The following is a 21,229-nucleotide window of genomic DNA, read 5'->3' on the forward strand; positions in this document are numbered from 1 at the left end:
ACTGATTGTAATCCGGCGCCTTCAGCAGAGCCGGGCTAATGAAGGGAGAGATGCGCCTAATCAGTCAGGATAAACAACAACAGAGAGTGTTTTAGAGACAGGATCGAGGATATCAGGAGGTAACAGAATGCTACCTGGCTTCTCTTGGAGAATAAATAAGGAGGCAGCCAGGGAGGGCCAGAGTACGGCAAACTTCAAATTAAACAGGGTCATAGAAAAGAGATAAGCTGAAAAGACATCAGGCTGATCACGCCACTGATAAGCTGTGAAGAGTTTGGAGGATCTATGCAGCAAGAATAAAGCCGTCTTATCTATTTTTAATAGAACTAAAGATAGGAAGCACTGCATGAAATATGGCTGTGTCTGTATTCACTCCTACCCTGGACCTCTCCTCCAATTTGGTCATCATGACAATGATGGCGCTCCTCTGCTCCCAAATCATCCTCCAGAATTCACCAAATGTTTCTGGCAGGGACCCTTGGGTGGCAATGTAGGCATTCTGCTTCCTGTAGCCATCGATGTAGTTGGCGTTGATGTAGTCACTTCCAGGGATACCTAAAATAGAAAGGAGAGCTCAGTTTAGTTATGGATCGAATAAAACACATCTTTATTTGTCCAACACATTGTTAGCAGGACAATAAAAGTCAGAAAGTAGAGAGTTTGCTTTCTTTGTTGAACTGAGTCTTGATTTTCCCTGCAGTTGTTTGAGATAATGTCAGATTTTCTCCTCACATAAAGAGACTATCGCCTGTTTCCTGCAAGTATTAAATGGAAAAACAGCATAAAAACTGTCATATTTGCAACCAATGTAACAGTCCATCAGGATTTGTATTTTCTATCAGCAACACATTTAAATCCAGTTTTTGTGCACCTCTTCCATATCTGCAACTGACTTCCAGATAAAGCCTGGTCTGTAAAAGTCTATCACCTCACACGGAGAAAAACAAATCCACAAAAAAACTAGCAAAACAATTCCCCCTTCCCCTCTTCAGTCCCCCTCCTTCCCTTTGCTTATATTAAATGAAAGCCACAGCAGCCTTTTTCCAATCTGGGCGAAAGAGACAGAGCTGACAGCTAGTCAATGCTGGAGGACTGGCAGTTTAGGGGCTTCGTGCACACATGGTCGACCAAGATAAGTCTCATCTGCATGGACGCCACGTATCAGAGAATCCCCTCACTCCAACTGCTTCCTCTCCTCTTTCCCCCAGACTCCCTTTCACTCCCAGGTAACTTATTCATCAGAAAAACGGAAAAGAAAATAGAATATGAACACATTCAAAAAACCACCCACACTCTTTATTATTTTTTAAAATATCCCCCGCCTTCTCTCCAGCCACTGAAATTGTCCACACAGCCAAGCAGCTGTGTGTTTTTTGCAGTGATGGACAAGGGATAAAAACAATTAAGCCCAGTGCGTGTTCAAATTGAAAAGCAAAAGCAGAAAAAGAGACATTACTGTTGCTTTAATGAGAATGAAGCAACTTATTTAATGCACATTGGCAAATTGATTTTGCATTTATGCTTTCTGTCAGTCAGGATTTGTTCAAAGTCTGCCATTTTCTCCGACACTATGCTAATTGAGGAATAAACACTGGCCCAGTGTTGTTTAGCACTCAGCTCAGAGAAAGCGCAGGAATCTCAAAGGAAACATTTTAGGCTGCAGCACAGTAACGATAAGAGTTATGGCTTTGAGCAGTGGTAGCAGTATACTTATGTGGAATCATTGTGCATCTGTGAGCAGATGGTAACACTAGTTCTCAGACGTGTCCTTGTTTTTACTACAGAACAGAGTCCTGAAGCTGTAAAATTTGATCATATTATCCTGATGAATTAACTTCTTTGGTGAAAAGGGAAACAGTAACAGTAAATTGCGTTTTTGATTGAATAAAGAAAAAGCTTGTCATGTGTCAGACTTAATTGAGTACAGTCATAAATAAAGTAGTCCTGTGAAACTTGAGTCTTTTTTTTTCAATGAATAAAGGATTGAAAATAAAGACTGTAGTTAAAGGCAGTGTTGGGAGTTTTTCACAGACTTTTTCTCACTGCACTACTGATGTCTCTTCATGATAAAATGAGATTATCATGGACTAGACTGGTACTAAGTTTGAATATAATTTTCTACTCAACACTCACCTTGAAGTGTTTATGTTTGGAACTGAGCTTTCAGTGGGAGAAGTAAGTTGGCTGGCTGGAGGAGGCTTTTTTATGTATATACATTTCTGGTCACATTTGGTCACTTTTTGTAAAGATAATTCTCTTAGCGTAAGAAGTAAGGGAACTTGTGTTTGGTGGATCTGGCCTGTTTCTTTTTTAAATGGTGCTGCATTTGTAAGGCACACACATTCGTGAGATGAGCAGCAGAACTGTGTATGTGAATTGTGCCCATGAAAAATTTGCCAAGTCCTCTCTGCTGCCAAACAGCTTATTCTGCTGTCGCTACTGACTCTTTTGGAGCTTCTGGTACCCCTAGTCGCTGATATAGGACACTTAGGGCCTGGTCTACTAAGATCCCAAATAACAAGCACTAGTTTGCATATTCAAACTAAAAAGTTGCATGTACTAGTGGGCGTGTTGCAGGTGATCCACTAAAACAGTGTGTGCAATCGATCACAGCTGCAAAACGCCCTGTTTATATGAGGATTTAGTGCGTGCTACCTGCTGTCACCATGGAGAGTTTGGGAAAGCACACAGACAATCAATGAAAAATGAAGTTTGAAGCCATGTAGTTGGAGGAATCAGACGGATGGGTAACAGGCTGCTGCACAGGAGGTGAGAGCTGTGTTTAATGTGGCGCCCTCCACTGTGACACTCAGGACATTGTTGGGCACACGAAGCAGCTGGTCAGTGCTGTGTCTGGGCTGAAAGTGACCATCAATACCCTGGTAACAGTCCAGAGACCATTCAGTGGCTGTGGTCCTTTAACTGAGCTGATGGCGAATGAAAAGGGAGGTTCATCTCCTGTGCTCTCTGGAGAGAGCGGATGGAGACCTGCGCATCTGGTAAAAGCATAAAGCCCCAGTTAAAAAATCAAAGCTCAGAAATGGAATTGTTGGTTAGACAATATGTCTCCACTGTTTTTATTTTCAACGGTCCAAATATGTTGATACGGGCAAGATTCTCTCCCTTGCCTGTCGTTGCACCTCTGCCTCTTTCTCACCACAAAAACCCCAGCCGCTTGTGTGTAACGCTGTGCCAGTTTGCACCTAGCTTTCAGATACTAAACGAAGACCCAAAAACAGTGGCCGCTAATACTTTTAAGTTTGATAAATTACATCGAGGGGGCTAAATGAGAACATTTCCATCTCCTTCCAGAATTTTGCTCGTTCAGATGATCTGCATATCAGGCAAACATGCAAAATGGTTTTGCACTACGCTTTTTTGCTCTTTTGACAGGCGCAATCCCCGGCACACGTGGTTAGTAAATCAGCTTTGTATGCACTATCAAGTTTTGCACGTTTTTATACACGCAAACCTTTAGTAGATCAGCAACCCAGTTGTCAGCAGTTGGGGTTACAAGAAGTTTGGATTAGTTTAAAAAGTTTTGTTGTCAGTCAATAATTTTATATAGCAACAAATTAACAAATAACCTCCTTGATCTGTAGCCTACAAGTTAGCAAGAGTGACAAGAGTAACTTCTTTGGGACAGAGAGGGATGGTACTTCAAGGAACTAGAGTTGTTCACCCTAAAAGCACAACTGATTCCATCCAAAGGCATCACCAAGAAACTTGTTTACTCCTGCTTTGCTCTTATTTTGTCTGGTCTGTCAACTTTACTGATGACAAAAATAAAGAAAACTCAGAGTGATGTCCTAAACTCTTTAAGTCCACAGATGCATGTATCCCAAAGATTCTGCTCACTCCATCCTTGCAACACATTCTAAAGTACTGGTGCTGACGTTAACTCCCAAATCCCTTACTTTCAAAAACCGCAATCAAAGTAAACAATAGACACATCGCATGCCAAAAAGCTTTGTTCAAGCTTCAGACCGAGAAGAGGAAGTCCCTCATGTCGCCCTGGCTGAGATCTACTGGCTCTCTGTCACACAAAGGCTCCAGTGTGGTTGTGCAGATGTTTTTATCTGTTTGGCTAATGGAGTTCCATCAACACTCCGGCTGTGTGTTGTTTCTGAAAGCCTGTAGAAAGGGCTCTCTGAGTCTTTGTCCATCCGTTCTGTCACATTAGCCATTTTGTTTATTTCCTCCTCCCTCCATGGGAGCAGCTCAATGAAAATGGTTAATTAATAGCTGTGTGTGCATGTGGAATTGTGTTTAATCCAATAAACTGGTGGAGGCGCTTGTACTTAGCTGGCCACTTCAGAGTGGCCTTTCATTTCTTAAAAGCTGTGTTGTGAACAAAGTAACTCTGAATTAACTGGCATGACTGTAAGTTTAGTTTTTAAACTCTGTAAGAAAAAATGCTTTGCCTTAATTTGAAATGGCTTCATAGCTTGCTTTCCAATCAGGGAATCACCTGATCAAGCCAGAGAAAAACACCCTGTGCGACCTTAGCTGCTTCTCTTTCTGTAGGCTGTTTAGGAGGGAAAGTTGCCTTTTCAGACGCCTTCTCTTTTGCAAGAACCCAAGGCATAGAAAGTAATAAGTATTCTGACTTTCTCGTGTCAGCGCCTGTTGTAGAAGTAGAGTGTGGTGAGCTCCTGAGGTCTGAAAGGTGCAGCTGCTCTGGCTGTTTGTGGAGTCAATACAGCAGCGGGGAGGGAAGATGTTGGTGGGCGGCGTACCATCAATAGCAGAGAGCAGGACTCTGGAATGGTCGTAGGCAATCACGTTGGCATATCTGTTCTTTGGTTTGTTGACCTCCAGGTTGGAGTGCTCCCATGTGAACTGCTGGCCAGGGTCGATGGACTGTGAAGAAAAGGCTTGTTAAAAGTAATGTTTTACACATTTTGATGCAACACTTCTTTACAAGGAATGAGCTTCAATAACTGGTTGATGCACATGACAAAGATGTCAGAAATACACTCTACAAAAGATCACTTAGATTTTTGTTTAAATCCCTGCTAATGCTTAAAGATGTGTTAAAGAACACAGTCTTGGGGGAGCTCACCTAGAATGAATTATACCCACTATTTGCTCTGTCTCAATGTTTGACTCACAAAGTGAACAGCTCTCAGAGAGTAAGTCCTTACTGTTTTATTTAGGACTTGATTTATGACAGATGTGACACAAATTTCAGTTTACATCCAGCTCACTCTGCTGCTAGTTTGCAAAAGACAACTTATTCAAACTAAAATTAGATATAGCACTCTGTTTTGCATTATGGCACAGCCAATATTCGCGAGGGCTGAGCCTCGACATCTCCTGACTGAATTAACTCTTTTTTTATAAAAAGATTAAAAAAAGGTTTCAATGAAAAAACTCATTGATGTAGATGTTCCGTCACTCCCAGTATAAATGAAGGGGTTATTTTGACACCTCTAATAATATATATTGTACAAAACCATATTCAGGCTCTACATCATCTTAAAGTGTCAGACTAATCAAAGCAAACACTTTTCTCTAGTGATGTTGGAATAAGACAGAATAAAAACTTTTCAGGTCTTAAGCTTCACATGAATCTAAATAAGTTCACTTTTTCTAACAGTGTGACCTGTGTTGTCTTTGGCGTCAGATAACCTCTGCGCAGATATGATCCGATTTAGACAAAGACACATTCTGAATCGGCCTCAGAGGAATCGTTGTATTCCATCGGCTTTCCTGGTTTAATTTTTTTGGACTTTACGGCGTACACTAGAATTCCTCACTTGAGACTACTTGAGACACAATTTGCTATCCAAGCCCTCTTTCAGCTTTGTAAAGCAGAGATTGATAATGATCCCTCATCAGCCATAAACGAACTATAAAATATAATATCACAAAGGGAAATTACAAAGACATGAAAGCTCACATTTCATTTTGTATTAGCGGGAAAACATTGTGCTTGTGTTCCTAATGAGTATGGACTTCTTTTATGTCTTAATCTCTAGTGACAGAAGCAGAAACTCTGCTGCAATAGCAACACAAAGCCATGCTGACCTTCCTATAATCCATCTGCATCTAATCATACTTTTATGACTCCTTCAAGATACACAGCAGGAGCAATATGGCCAATAAATTAACTGTATTATTTATTTTACACCAGTTAAATGATGAAAACTTTACAATTATACCATGACTGTAAGAGGACGTACATTACTGATCATATGAAGTGGATGTGAGTTGATCAGCAGCATCATGTTCAGTGCTGACATGCCGCAGACACACCCCTGCTTAAACCTGATATTTTATCACAATATATGTTGAAACACTAGGCTGCAACATTGCTCATAATAAAAGTCTTCATTTCATTGTGCTCACAAAATTGCTTTCCCCCTGCTCTGGAATAAGCACTTTGAAATTGGAATTCAATGTACTTAAGCTGCAGTAATGATTGGGCAGCTTGGCAGCCACCCATACAGTGACCTCATAGAATTTGGAGCCGTTGCAGGACCCACAGAGAGAAATGGGTGGAGGAGGAGAAAAGGGACCTTTCCTATCTTACAAACACTCCCTAAACAGAAAACATAGATAACACTGTGAACTTTGTTCATGATGTAATTTTTCCTGTAGCAAAAACTGCAAAAGGGGGACAATGACACAAGATTTACCACAGATTAAAGCTGATTGGCTCGTTCCAAATTGTAAAAAATGAAGCCAAAGAAGACAAAATTCAAAATAAACTTGAAGAAAAACCTTCAAAATGATCGTTCAGAATATGTTGTCTGACATGTTATGGATGCATTTGAGCTTTTCAGCTGTCGTCTGGGTGACTTTCGGTCATGTTAATTCTTGATTGATTTTACATTGTAAAAACATCTGATTTTAGTGGCATTCAGGGTACAAATTTAAGATATATCAATCCGAGCATATTGGATTTAAAAATCCGAAGTTAAAAAAAAACAGACTTGAGCTCATAAATGACTTTTTATATTGTATTTTAGAAGAAATGTGTCACTCTGATATGTTCCTTTGTGGGTTTTTTAGTATGACATGGCTATTTTATCTCCACATTCACACTAAAATTAGTCACCTATCACAAGTGTTACCAAAAACATTAACAGTGACCTCCTGTTGATTCAAATGTCTCATTTAGTCATGACAAGCAGCCAGGCAGCACAAAAGCAAGGTCTGGGAACTGCAAGAGGATGTAAGCTATTTCTAATATTATAATAACACCTGTGTGTTTCTCACCCTGACATTTAAATGGCCTGCCATCAGAAAAGACATACAAGGTAATTATCAACCCAGGAGTCAGCCTGGTGTAATATTTTGAGTGATGGTAGTTTGGCAATCATACACCAAAGTCAGCTGGCCTGGTGTGACAGGTGTAAGGTTGGTGTTAGGATAAGATAAGGCTCAAGGACAGTACTGTTCATGCAACACTGTAGGATTTGGCAATTACCTCGTACTCCTGTGAGAATTTGAGGTTGTCGTTGGCTTTCAGTCGCTCCTGATGATCGGCAAAGTCCATAACTGGAATTGGAGGGTGGCTGGCCATACCTGTCAATCAGACACACTGAAGGTCAGTCACCCGTCTTCACATGAGGGCATCACCCAAGCACAAGCCAACAGTGAATCATTAGAGAAGCAGCATGTGTGTTTAACAGGGGGAGGAATGGAAAAGTGGATCTTGTTATCGGCTAGTTTGTTCACTCAAAGCAGCAGCCATGCTCATAGAGAGAATATGGACACAGAAGCCAATGAGAAGTCATCCAGCATACTGGGACTCTCCCTAGTGAGAGAGAAGAACGTTATTTGCACAGGAAGCTGCCGTGGACAGTGAGCATGACAGGAAGACGCAGACACAAACATCCCAGAAAAACAAACAAACAAAACAACATTGGAAATGTTAGGCCAGATGTTGATGTTCGCTTTGAGTGATGACATGTTTTCAGACTGTCATTTCAAACTCCGCCTCCTGTGATGTCATAGCATTAACACCCGATGGATTAGATGAAGATGGAAATTCAAGACTTGGCAGAAAAGAAGGGAATAAAAGCTAAGAAATCAACCCCAAAACAAATCATGTCAAATGCATAATCGAGACCAACTAACTTGACAAATGGAGGTTACTGGGGTGACTGGACGCACCTGAACCTGTGGAGGAAACGGCGGTGTAATTAAGTACACTGCAGGTGTTACAGCAATGTGATGACTATTTGTTTTTCTCTACAAACAGAAGGTAGGAACTGTAAGGTGATGACAGGTAGTTGGGTGATTATGTGTTTTCTAAATGAGACATTCATTAGTAACACACGACTTTTCATGCTGGAAGCCTGGCTATGCAAGCATGCTTATTTCTGAGAAATAAGAAAACGTGCAGGAAATTCAAATCCTAGCAGCAGAAACAAAAAATACTTCTGGATTAATTTGATATTTATGTTCCCCAAGATGCTGACTTAAGGTCTTTTGCACACCAACGGCAATACAAATAAACAGCACTAAATTGCAAAAAATTTGGAGGCATTATTTTCAATCTCCGCAGCTACTCTCCTGAATTTTTCAAACCAATATCGGGATTGCAATTGTGGTTGCAATTGCGATTTAGCATAAGAGTTTTTGGGGGGACGTTTTTCTTCTGCATTGTTCACTTAACACAAGTTTTAAGTCATTTTTTAGTATGACTAACATGACAAAAGATGCTGTTGACATTTAAATAAGTCTTTTTTGCATTTCTTAATTGAAAAAGAAGAAAGAACACTATGAAATTTTACTGACCTCCAGTTGTCAGTAAAAGTAAAAAATCAGCATCACCATCAGAAAAAACAGCATTTTGACTTTTGCTGGTTTTAAGGGAGGACAAGTTACTATATTTCTTCCAGGTCTGTGTACATTAAACTTTTTTTTTTCCTAATTGCAGCCTTTGTGATTTGACAATTGCATTCTATTACATTGCAATGTCGGTTTAAAATCCATTAATTGTTCAGCCCTAACTTGTTGCACGCGAAACTTTGGAAAAATCAACCTCTGTCCCAAAAAATAAAAGTAGGGATGTCCCAACCAGATATTTTTGCCCCCGAGTCCAAGTCAATTCATTTTAAGTATCGGCCGATACCGAGTCCCCATCCAATACTTCTATTCTGATACGTCGCACCCCCAGCTTAAAGCTCCTGCCATGTTCTGCTCTACTTTACGGCATTCAACCAATAGTGTCACTGTTGTGATGTCATGCCCTACATTGTTTCTGCGTGGGGTTGAGACAGTCTGACTCTGTACCACCACACAGCAGTAGGATCCCATCACATCCTGATCTTGATCCGATCAGGTCTGTAACCACGTGATTGGCCCCGATTTCTGATCCTGATCTGGACATCTCTAGATGAAAGCTACAATTTTGCTCAGCAAAAGATTGTTGTTGGTGTGAAAGCTTGCATTAAAAAACAGTAGGTTCCAAAAAAATAAATAACCTGGAAAATATTAACATGAAAAATACGTGTCTGGTGTGCAAAGGGCTTTTGTTGTACAGTTCTTGAACAAAGTTTGGGCTTGAGCTCTCTTGACTTTGACAAAGTAGAACTGAAACAGCTAAATATGAGTGATATATATTTCAACGGTATACAAAGGCTTAGATAGAGCCAAACAAAATGGTAGCTTTGAACAACATATTACATTCTCCCTGACACCTTTGTAGCATGCTGTCACACTCTAGCATTTGGCCAAATATCTAGACCAAAGAATACAGGTGTCATTTTGAGACACCAGTTGGGTGACAGTCTCTCCCCCTCCACCACTGCGGTGATGTTTCATTTCAGCGGCTGGCACAAGTGGGCATTAGCTAATGGAAGCTGTGCCTTGCTTTCCCACCCACTCTCCCATCTCTCTGAAAGACGGTAAGGGGTGTTTCTATTGCAGCCCGCTACTCAAAATCCATTTCCATCACTAGGGGACAATGAAAGTACCATTTCCAACACGCCGTCGCTCAAACATCAAGCATCCTTAAGATGAAAATGTCCATTGAGGGGTAAAGAGGTGAGGGAACGGGTTGAGAGAGAAGGGGAAAGAGGTGGTCTAATGTGGAAGCGCTTCAGGGCTTGAGAGGGAACAGTCACGTGGTAGGAGGAAAAAAAAAATGTTTGGTCCTATTCGAGCAGCAAGAAAGCCAAGATACCGGCTCTCAAAAAAGGCTGATGGGAGGGGGCAGAAATGATGGCTTGAGAGGCGAGTGAAATAGTGGGAGGATGGTTGAGATCACTCTGAGCCAAAAGGAAAAATACCCCTCTGCCAGGATGAAACAGCCAGTAATGGTCCTAACATCATTGAAGAGCTTTCATAAATATGCATAATCTTTTTCAAAAAATGAGCCTGCAGGGATAATTCATTCTCCTTTCATACGAACTGACCTGAAAAATATGGCTTTGATACTACAACATTATTGGCAGTCTGTGAACACCTGTCCCAAAGCAGTTGGTGCCAAAGGAACTCAAACAGCAGCTACGTGTGTCTCTCTCTTAGTCAGGACGGGGGCAAAATTGCACACCTCCTTTTCAGATGATAAACAGACTTCAGATCCCATTTTTCCCCACAAACAAGAAACTAGAAGAATCCAGAGTTGGACTTTTGACCACAGCTCACCTCAGCACAAAGTTCAGAGCAAGTAAACACTTTTGTTTACAGCTTGTTAACACACGTGAGTTGCATATATTTGTTAGCATAGAATATGTGTCAGTTTTTCGTTTCCTTCACCTTCCAGTGCAGCACCCTGTGAGTCCTAGCAGCAGGATAGCATCCAAGCAGGTCGGCACTATTCTGAGTAAGCATGACAGGTCTTGATGACCTCGATAACGCAGGTGCAGAGAAAGACGACAGCTGCCATGAAACTGTCAAGTTTGCATTTCTGCCTCTTCATTTTCCACTGAGAAGTGTCTCCGGGGAGGAAACTGTCAGTTTTGACCCTCCATGCTTCCTCTAAGCACCTGTCCCCTTTCTACCTGCAAACTGCTCTCTCTTGTTTTATGCTAATCTCGCTGAAAAAGGTGGCGTGTCATTTTTAGGACATTATGGAATTAGCGATGGAAGCAAATGAACAAACAGTGAATGATACAGCTAATTGAGAATCTGCAGCTTCAGCTTCATTTCCCACTGTGTGTAATCAGTAACAAATTCACAGTCCATCAGTTAAAACACATACCTGGAGTTTGAAAGTTGAGACGTCGTAGCTCTACAGGGTCGGTTGGATGATGAAGGGGCATTTCTTTGCTGTTGGGGAGGCTGCCTTTCCTAGCTTCAGATTCTGCTCTTTTTCTGGAGGCCAAAGAAGACATTTTCATTAAGTAATGCTAAAAATCAACTACTTTCTGTTCTCTTTATATATTACAACCTCAAGTATACCTTGTGGGTTTGTAAAATCAGCAGGTAAATGTTAAATTGACTGAATTCTTACAGTGAACAAAGCTAAAGTGGGAAGGGTTAAAAACATCATCTCTTTACACAAGACAAAGCCTTTTCAGTAGCTCCAAATACTAACTAAATTGCGAAGTAGTAATAACTTCACATAGATAGTGTCAGAAAGTCAATGCTACTGGAAACAGTAGTTCAGACTGGGAATTGAACTTTGATTAACTGTAATAGGGCTGCAACTAATGGTTATTTTAGTAATCGATTACTCTGACGATTATATTAACAATCAATCGATGTATTGGGGAAAAAAAAGGATCAGAATGCATAATAGTAAAATAAGCAAAACCAAACGTGATGTTATTTAAGTTGATGACTTAGTTTTCTTAATGATACATACAAAGAAACAACATATTTGAATATAATTACACTGACCAGATGCTACATTTATAGCATAAAATAAAATATATTAATTTAAATAAAAATGAAAAATAAATAAATAAAATATTATATAATAATACAATTTTTGTTTTATTTATTTATATAATATTTTAATAATTATATATATATATATATATATATATATATATATATATATATATATATATATATATATACACACACACACACACACATATATAAATATATATATATATATATATATATATATATGTATATATATATATATATATATATATATATATATATATATATATATATATATATATATATATATATATATATATATATATATATTATAAAAATAAAAATTGATATAGAAGTATTTTTACTTCAAGTATTAACAATATGGGATAAATAACAGAAAATAAATTATGTCATCAGATTAAGAACTTGGGCCAAAAAGGTGCATCGATTTTGAAAAAATGTTGTCGCTTTTACCAATCTATTTTTTATGGATTGTATCGATTCGTCGTTGCAGCCCTAAACTGTAACCTGCATTTCATAAACAAAGATGTCATGAACTCTGAGGTTATTGCTTTGGAAAGCTTTCAGCTTCATGTCCTTGGACACTCCTTACAAAGCAATCTGTGTATTTATAATAATCATGTCAGATGGTCGACATATTCAGTTGGTTATAACTGGTGCTACTGTGTATAAAAATGCAAAAAATTTAAGGCAGTAAAAAAGGCAAAACATTCATGCTCTTCTGGTAGAGTAAAAGGTGTTTTACATGTGTTCATTTTGATTAAGCAAATAGCATGATTTCACCAATTACATCAGCTCCAGTGGGCCAGAAATTTCTCTATGTTTAGATATAATATGAACAGTCCAGGGAGCAAAGCGGTTTAAAGGGGATTAGTTTTCCTCTGCTTCTTCCTCACTCTTACCTGTCTGGTTTGCTGCTCCATTGGTCAGCAAGAAAAGAAATATCGACACAACATTAGGTGGTAAGACCTTTGGCTTTACACAACAGAAAAATCCAGAAACTTTCCGGGGTACACAGTGAGCGAATGACTTGAGAAGATACAAATCATACCAATCATATCTCATTTTAGCTTTACGTGCAAGATTAGAGATGCTTCACTCCAGAGATTATGCTCAATTATGCAGCCCTGAGGCTCTTTGTCTCAAACACCACAGATTCCCAGGTGCATCCAGGGTTTGTACTTTGTATTTCTGCTCTTTCAAGCAGTTTCAGCTGATTGCTTCTTGTTCAAGCATAAAAGTCATCACTTGACTCTTAATTGCTGCGTGTGTCTTTTTCAGCAATAAACTTACAATTGTGCATTTATTAAAGCCAAGATTTATGCATATTCAAGCTTCATGCATTAGTAACTACAAATGCAAACATGTGGGATTTAAATTTGGAATGAATGTGCATTAATTTACCTTGCACTGTTTTCTTTTTTTTCCAATCAAATATCTTCTGTATTCAAAAGAATATCAGAAACTGTTAGTTTCTTAGCAGACATGACTTGAATTTCAATTATTCTATATGCACATGTAGTCTGATTTATGTTCTCTGTGATGAAGCTGCACATTGTTATCCCCGTGTCCTTTCCCCAGAGCTCAACACAACATGGTTGTTGCCCTTTGTTTTGCACAAGAGGAGCACTCTGTCACATAAAAATTGATCTTGACAAGAGAAATATCTCCTGGTTATGCACTGAATGTTTCTTAACGTGGTGGTGACAGCGGCTGGGTAATCGATGCGTAAATCTGCCTACCACAAATGGGAGCTGTGAAGCCCCCGCACACACCTTTTGTTCACTTTCAATTCACCTTTATGTTAGTTAAATGAGAAGCTGACATGAATTGAATCCAAGGACAATAAGTTGTTTGAGAGACCCTGAGCAAAGCTGAAAGCATTACACTCTGACACTCAAGTGATATTGATCCATGTTGTCAGCAATCATGTAACTAATCATCAGGTCTATGAATTTCTACTTCAAAATAAGACTGAATTTCTGGATATTTGATAGAAAAACTTCACAGAAATTACACTACTTGTAAAATGAGAGGAGACAGATTGTGAACGCATACACGCGTTTGACATTGCTGAGCAAAAGGGCAACGTCAGATCAGAATCAGGGTACTGTCTCGTGTGAATTTGGCAGACGTAAACTGGAAGGATTTGAGGATGAAGGGACTTTTGCCCAGGCCCCTGGGTCCGTCTAAAGCTGCACATACATGCAGTGACATGCAGCAGATAGTCAAATCCCCCCCTCCTTCGCTTGACTGATGAGCCCTGACAGCTCGAGGTCTCGCCTCCACTAGGGGGTTTCAGACAAAGAGACTGCTTTGATTCAGACTGAAGTGCACTAGTGCAAGTGTTTGCTAGTTTTACATGTGATTGAAAGTGTGTGTTTGTGCGTGCAGGGGAGAGATGGATGTGTCTGATTAACTATCAGTCAATGCACGTGTCTTTGTGAAGGATTGTGGGTGTCTGCATTTGCAGGCGGTTTTGGTTGCTGTTTGCTTGGATTTACTCGTCTGAGATTTAGAGAGTGTGAGGATCATTGTGCCGCAGGCTTTAAGTTCAAGTCTTACATTCAGTGTATGCATTCAAATTCACTAATTGGAGATTTATGCAGAGTAATGTGTAGCTGCTCTGAATGTGAAATTCTAGATTGTCATTCATAAATGTTGATTTGCTCTACATGAATTGTAACACATGGTTTGTCCTTTTTTCTGAGCAGTAAACAAATTCCACTATTTTATAAATGTTACACACAGAAGTAATCGACCCAGCTTATTTGCAATATTTGCATGGGGTTTTATATTCAGATAGATCATCAAACATCCTCACCTTTTGTAGAGAAGAATAGCAATGACGATGCATATGATGAAGACGACAGCTAGCACAGGGCCCACCACCCAGATGAGGCCCTCCTCCTCATCAATGATTGGCTGAGGGTCGATGTCAGCTGACACCACGGGGTCTGAGTAGGGACTTGTCGCATACAAAGTCTGAGCCAAGAAAAAGGAAAAAGATCAAATATATCTCAGAAAAATCAGTGTTGTTTACTTCTTTAGACTATTTCTTATCTTAAGACTACTAACTGTTTATCTGAGGGTGAGCAAAAAAGATTCTTTCAAGCTAACTATTCACATTTTTTATACACAGGCAAAGTAAAATGTGTCTATTACAATAGGACTTAAATTGATTTTGCCCTTCCAATAAGCTCCTCTAAAAGCCGATGACAGCGTGACCATCAATCCAAAATAATAGCCAGTCTGAAGTTTAGATGTGCAGTTTCTGCAAAGCTGCAGTTCAGCCAGTCAAATGATCTTCAATATCTCCCCTATACAGGAGCCTTGATTGAACTATTTCACATTCTAAGAGGAGATAAAAAAGAAGGTCCTGTGGGAGGAAAATATATGCTTCACTGGGCAAATTAGAGATTTCCCTCCGTCCGTCATTATCGTTTTTTTTTGCTCTACCTGAACTCTAGGTTAGTGTTGAGAGTGCAAGGCAGCACTATAGACCCCGGAGCTCATCAAATCCATCATCACGCCTGCAGCAGCCTAATCACGCTGCTTTCTGGTAGACAGACATATGCACACGTACACACTTGCTGCAGCGGGGGAGATAAGGTGGACCACACATTGGACGCAATTAAAGAGGAGCCCCGTTATCGAGGTTTTCCTGTGATCGGCAAAGGTCTTAAGGGGTTTCTCTCCCTAAAGCAGCAGGGGTCAGCTTCTCAGGCCAGCTGCAGCTTGAAGTTTTTGAGTCAAAGCCTCACAGAGGCTCAGTGTAACACATCAGACCAGCAGCAAACGCAGCTGGTTTAACCCTCGCTCTGACTGTTCACGTGTTCAATTTTTAACTCATATCAGTAGCACAGGGTAACCCATTCATCTCTTCAGCTGAACTCATGTTCAATGTACAGTCAACTTCGAGATAAAACATGTACAAAAGCAGACTTACGTTGTCAGACATCTCCAGGACTGCAAGCACAAAGAAAATGTACTCCTGGCCGTTCTGCAGTTGCTTGTTTTCAAAGTCCCCGTAGAACTTGCCGTCTCCCAGGGTGAAGTCTTTGGGCAGGTCTTTGAAGTAAGCAGCGATATAGGCTTTGGGTTCTGCCTGCCTCAGGAAGCGAAGGCCTCTGCTCGTTCGGTTTATCTCCTTTAGCAGCTACAGTGAGGAGAAAGAAGCAGACAGTCGATAACGCACAGGGACACACATGAATACACATTTACACACAAACCACATCTAACACAATTGCAGTTCCTTTTTTCCCCCCTTTCTTTCTCTTTTTGGATTGCTGAGCTGAAAATGCTGATTGCAGGAAACAGAAAATTTCAGAAAACATCAACGACTTATTTCATCCTTTTTTTTCACATAAAAGATGGTGAAATTAAAAGATTGTGTACATTTCCAGCACAGAAGAAAAGGGATTACCCAACAGTGCCAAACAAGAAAAATGACTAAATTAATTTGGTTCTATCAAATGTTTTACTTTAAATGCACAGATTGACACAAAACACTGATTCAAAAAGAAATAAAACAAACCCTTGGACCTTCAGAAGTGAAAAGTGATAATAAAACACCAGTGTGCCCTTCATTTAAGTCTCTACCATCTGACTCACTACCTCCACTGCAGAATGTTCATCATAATTATGCTAATCATCCCTGGCTAGCAGTTAGGGCGTCTGATATCATATCTTTTTACTGGTGTGCATGGCCGAGTTAGTGTGTACACTGCGTGTGCCTGTCATTCACATTAGAGTGTGTGCGTCCTCGTGTGTGCTCTGTTTTGGCTGCAGGGCTGTTGGTGCAGCCCGATAATGTCTTCAATCATCTCTGCTGTCAACACGGCTAAATCTAGCCGCCCTTGGGAAAAGTTGTGAAAAGGTGAGTGCCAGTATTGACAAACAAATAAATTCTGACAGAGGGGCGACATTTGGGCAATCGGTCAAGGCTGCAGACACGGGCCTGTAGGCATGAGCTGCAAGATGAGACATGGCGTGTAGTCTCTTTGTCTTAACATGAGATGAGTTGAGATGTTTATGCATCAGAAATTCATACTTTGGAAAAATATTAAAGCTACATTTGTCTTGCTTTTTTGCACAGTAATTATAGTCTGGATTCTGAGTTGTTGTATCCTTAAGGAGAATATCATGCAGAAGATGCTACTTCTTCACATTTCAAGGAGAGATTCTACACAACGAATCTGCTGCAGTGAAAATAACACCATTAGCTTTGAATGTAAAAATACCTGAAATGCAGTAACAGCTTTGAGCACAAAGTCCTAAAACTTTCATTTGCTCACACATTGTCAGGTCTGAATGCACTGAAGCTCCAGAACAATCCCAGCTGGCTAAATATAAAGGTTGTCAAGTATTTAGTGCATACGTAGGAGCCTAGTTTCGCCTGGAATGAGAAGAGACATCAAGGCCTGATGCAGCTCTTCAGGTAATTACCACAGACATAAAGAGGAGGAGGAGGAGGTGGTGGTAGGGATGGGGGTTGAGTTTGCAGTGTACTTGATGGCTACCTCATGTTCTCATTTCCATATGAACAGTGCTCTCTGCAGCTATTTGCGTCAATCAGCGAGACTCATCCCCTGTTCTTCCTGCCCTCTCAACTGTCTCAACTTATTTTCCAGTTTAGAGAAAAGAAAAGTAGAATGTGCACATAGTTACCTTAGCTGTGTTTAGAGGAGAGAACAATGGCTGGTTAACCCTCTGAGTCATTTTAAGAAGCTCTTCCTTTAAACCTACCTCCTCCAAATTCATCTCATCAGGATTGTCCCATGGTTTGAAGAACTTGCCAGGGCTCTGCTTCTTCAAAGGGACGACAACGATGTAATAGCCCCTGTAAAAAAATACAAAGTACAATTTATCACTATTTCAGATAAGGTCAGAAAAGAGTCTACAACAGTCGTATTTCCACGTTCTGTTCCCCGTGGAAATAAATCTCTGAACTGAAGTGGAAACAAACATCCTCAGACTATGTTGACCTGTATTAGAAAGGGTAATGTGCTACCCAGAAACTAAGATGCATAATCACACCGGTCTACACCCTGATTAGGACAATTTTCCTCCCTGTTTTCTATTAAATTCAAGCATGCTCAGAGAGGTTGAGCGATACAGTTTCACCTCACTCGAAGCCCCCATTGGCTAATTAGGAGACCTCTGTGAACGCAGAGAAGATACAGAATTAGAGGGATTTTCATCCCTATATCAGGGTGGCAAGAGAGATAACGGCCTCTGCCAGAGTGTTGCGGGCTTCCTGGTTGGCCACTGCACTAGCTCGTGTTAGCCAGGAAGGCAGTGTGGCAGGCTAATGGGAACCTAATTAGCTTAAGCTCTGGCATGGGAGACAGTGGGCAAAATGCATCCAACAAGATCAAAAAAAAAAGAGAAAACTAAGATGGGTTTGAGGCGTCAGTCTACAATCGGATGTGCTCCTTGGCCCCCAGACAACCCTGGCTTTGTTGAAAAGCTGTAAGAGATTTTACAGGGCTTAGAGGAGTGTGCTTAAATGAGTCGAGCTGCTTCAGACTGTAATGACTGAGGTGAAGTGGATATCACACTGAAAAGTAGTGATGAATATAAATGACTCTATTTTGAGAGAATTACCTCTGACAAGGTCAGCTATCATGTCAACTTGTTTATTCCCATTTACTCAGCACCAGTAGTAGATAATAGGCAGTAATATGGACATTAGCAACAGTTAGAGAAAGGTCCACTCTGTCACACTGATCTCTTTACATGCTATACATTCAGAACTAACTAGTGAGAGTCAAACTTAGCACATTCGAGTGGGGCAGTGCTTAAATCTGGAAAATCAGCTAATTTAGATGGTACAGCAGGTCAGTCCACTGAGTCTGGGGTCATTCTGAGGCAGGATATAGCTAGTCATACTTTTATATTACAATGTTAACAGTCGTCAAAGTTTGGGTCCACTCACCTCACTTTCTCAGATGTCTGCACTGTCGGTAGCTGCACAGTCACCATACCATCCGAGTTGGTCTTCCCCATCAGGAAGGGTTTGGTTCTGAGGATATCTGGAGCGGTCATAGTAGATACACGATGCTGCAAACCTCCAGCACTGTTTCCGCGATTGGTCAAGAGGAAGGAGTACTGTGTCTCTGGCTGAAGACCCACGATCAGCTTCTGCGTTAGCTTCCCATCCACCTCCACGCTCTGCCCATTATCATACAGGATCTGCGTGCAGATAAGTCGTGTTATACAGACATTCAAGTCCTGTTTGTTGGCGAAAACTTAATCTGTTTTATCGAATCAATGTGAAGAGTTGCAGGAGTGCTCACAGTGAAAGGTTGAGCCGGATTATAGGTGTCTGGGATTTCCCAAGTCAGCAACACTGATGTCTTCATTGCAGCTCTCACGTGAAAATTTTTTGCAAACACTGCTAAAAGAAAGGGGGAGCAGACAATTTAGACACGCAACATCCTTTTTGGCTAACTACACCAGTGGTCCCACACCAGAGCTTACCTGAGAACTTCTCCTTCAAAACCAGGCTGAAATCAGTACTACACTGAACTCAACACTGTCCTCTTACCTTCTTACCAACACCATCTTAAATTAATGACTGACCTTTGCTTGACTGACAAGACACAAAGAAACAAACATACTTACACAATGAGAGTTTCTAAATTATGGAAAGATTAGGGTGTAAGGGGTAGGTAGTATTTAAATGCCAAAGTCCTTCATCAACTTCTGCCATTTGAGGCTTTTGGGGTAAGCTGCTGTGTTTGGAAAGGTTGATTTAGAAGGGAAAGGGCTAAAAAGGTTCAGGGGCTGGTCCTACCTTGATCCAAAGGCTGTGTCCTGAATTGGACACTTGGGCTATAGGGACCAGAGCCCTTGCTGGTGAAGGCACACATTTTAATATCATAAGTGGTATCTGCTTTAAGGCCGTCCAGGATGACTGTTGATTCCGGGGCGGTGATGAAGAGTTCTGAGGGACTGCGTGGGCTGTTGATGTCCTTATACTGCAAAGCATATTTCACTATCTTGCCATTTCGCTCTGCCAACAAAACAGGCTGCCAGCTAACTTGAATGGTCGAGGTGGTGGCACCCTCTGCCGTGATGATCTGAGGGTAGCCGCTTGGGACGTCCTCGTTTGTAGTGACTTCTTTAACCGTCTCTTCACCGAAGCCCACCTTGTTTCGGGCTGAAAGGCGGAAAGTGTACGAGGCTCCCTTATGGATCTCCTTGGTAGTGTAGTGGTTCTCCCGCTCAGGGAACTCAATGACAGTCAGTGGATCCACATCTTTACGGCCAAATCGGAGGCGGTAGCCTTGCAGAGGACCATGGGTTATTGCTGGGGGGTGCCACTGGAGGAGAGCTGTGCCCATGTTGGTAGTACTGACCATAAGTCGAGGTTTTTCAGGAACTGTGACATGACAAAGAAACAACTTGTTATGGATACACTAAACCACGTTTACATCCTGTCATATTTGCTCCAAATCTGCTGTCTCAAGAGGTGAGAAAAACCTGAGCTGGAGAGGCCTATTTTAGTCTGACTTTCACACTCTCTACATTTTCCATTACTTTAAAAGTGCCTTCAGCATCGCAGTGTCACACCAGTGGGTAAGAGTCATTGCACTAAATGAGACAGCAATTAGCTGCATTCACACTTTAAATGCTCACTGACATAAAAGCTTGCCTGGTGCTTTTCTTCCCCTGCTGGCTGGAGTTTCAAAGTCTCGCACAGCAGATATAGTGTGTTAAGAGACAGTTTGGTTCTTGTGAAGTACACAACAACAGCAAGTGTGATACCTACAGGGGGTGCCAGTCAGCTCAGGCCCTTTGTTGGGGGGACAAACTTGAACAATAGCTAAGTTATCAACTGCTGTGGATGGGGTCAGCTCTCCCATGCAAGTAAGCTAATTCTAAGAAAATTAACAATCACTTTTTAGAATTTTATCAGAACAAAAACCAAGGAGCCTTCCCTGCCTTTTTGACTGAGTTCAAATTTCTTGGCTTGTTGTTCAATCAGAGGAACAAACAAGCAGATTGGAGGTGTGACTATTATCAATGTTTTGACTCGCACTCTGCTACTTGTTGAAGGGGAAATCAGAGCTAAAATTTGAAACTCTGACATTTCTGTGTAAGCTGGAGAGTTTGTTCCTTATCTGCCTCCAGAATGCAAGTCTAGTATACACAAATACCCATCCCTTAGTTTATAACATATTAACACTTTCAGTATATGAACCTGAAGAATCATTCTTTCCATCACCAGCGAGGGTCATGTTACCTGCGCCAGTGGTGGTGATCAGTTTCGGCTTGCTGCGTGCGCCATCGCCTTTTGTGGTGTAGGCTGCCACAGTGACTGAATATGTGGTCTCAGCCTGCAGCTCTGAGATGATCATTTCCTGTGGAGAGGCAGGACTTTAGTTGGAGGACAGTCACAATC

At 40.9% G+C, this 21,229-nt stretch overlaps 1 protein-coding gene and 1 long non-coding RNA gene across 26 annotated transcripts in view; one reads left to right on the forward strand and one right to left on the reverse strand.

The window, feature by feature from the left end:
* Positions 1-21,229, reverse strand: part of LOC141784311 (receptor-type tyrosine-protein phosphatase delta) — a 471,971-nt gene that overhangs the window by 14,871 nt on the left and 435,871 nt on the right. For 9 of the 25 annotated variants that reach the window (XM_074662108.1, XM_074662112.1, XM_074662103.1 and 6 more), the window contains 12 exons: positions 21,071-21,188; positions 19,619-20,206; positions 19,119-19,219; positions 18,758-19,014; positions 17,566-17,659; positions 15,767-15,976; positions 14,642-14,802; positions 12,720-12,731; positions 11,165-11,277; positions 7,439-7,536; positions 4,740-4,863; positions 380-555 (listed from right to left, as the gene is read on the reverse strand). In XM_074662108.1, coding sequence (XP_074518209.1) covers positions 380-555; positions 4,740-4,863; positions 7,439-7,536; positions 11,165-11,277; positions 12,720-12,731; positions 14,642-14,802; positions 15,767-15,976; positions 17,566-17,659; positions 18,758-19,014; positions 19,119-19,219; positions 19,619-20,206; positions 21,071-21,188 — 2,052 coding nt within the window. The remainder of the gene's footprint in view (positions 1-379; positions 556-4,739; positions 4,864-7,438; positions 7,537-11,164; positions 11,278-12,719; positions 12,732-14,641; positions 14,803-15,766; positions 15,977-17,565; positions 17,660-18,757; positions 19,015-19,118; positions 19,220-19,618; positions 20,207-21,070; positions 21,189-21,229) is intronic. The other 16 variants (XM_074662109.1, XM_074662122.1, XM_074662101.1 and 13 more) reach the window with 6 other exon arrangements.
* LOC141784316 (uncharacterized) overlaps positions 1-21,229 on the forward strand; it is a 75,433-nt gene that overhangs the window by 1,551 nt on the left and 52,653 nt on the right. The window lies entirely within an intron of this gene.

The sequence above is a fragment of the Halichoeres trimaculatus genome, unplaced genomic scaffold, assembly GCF_033239565.1.
Source record: "Halichoeres trimaculatus isolate MK-OKI-2021-1 unplaced genomic scaffold, fHalTri1.1 fHalTri1_scaffold_22, whole genome shotgun sequence".
Classification (NCBI taxonomy): domain Eukaryota; kingdom Metazoa; phylum Chordata; class Actinopteri; order Labriformes; family Labridae; genus Halichoeres; species Halichoeres trimaculatus.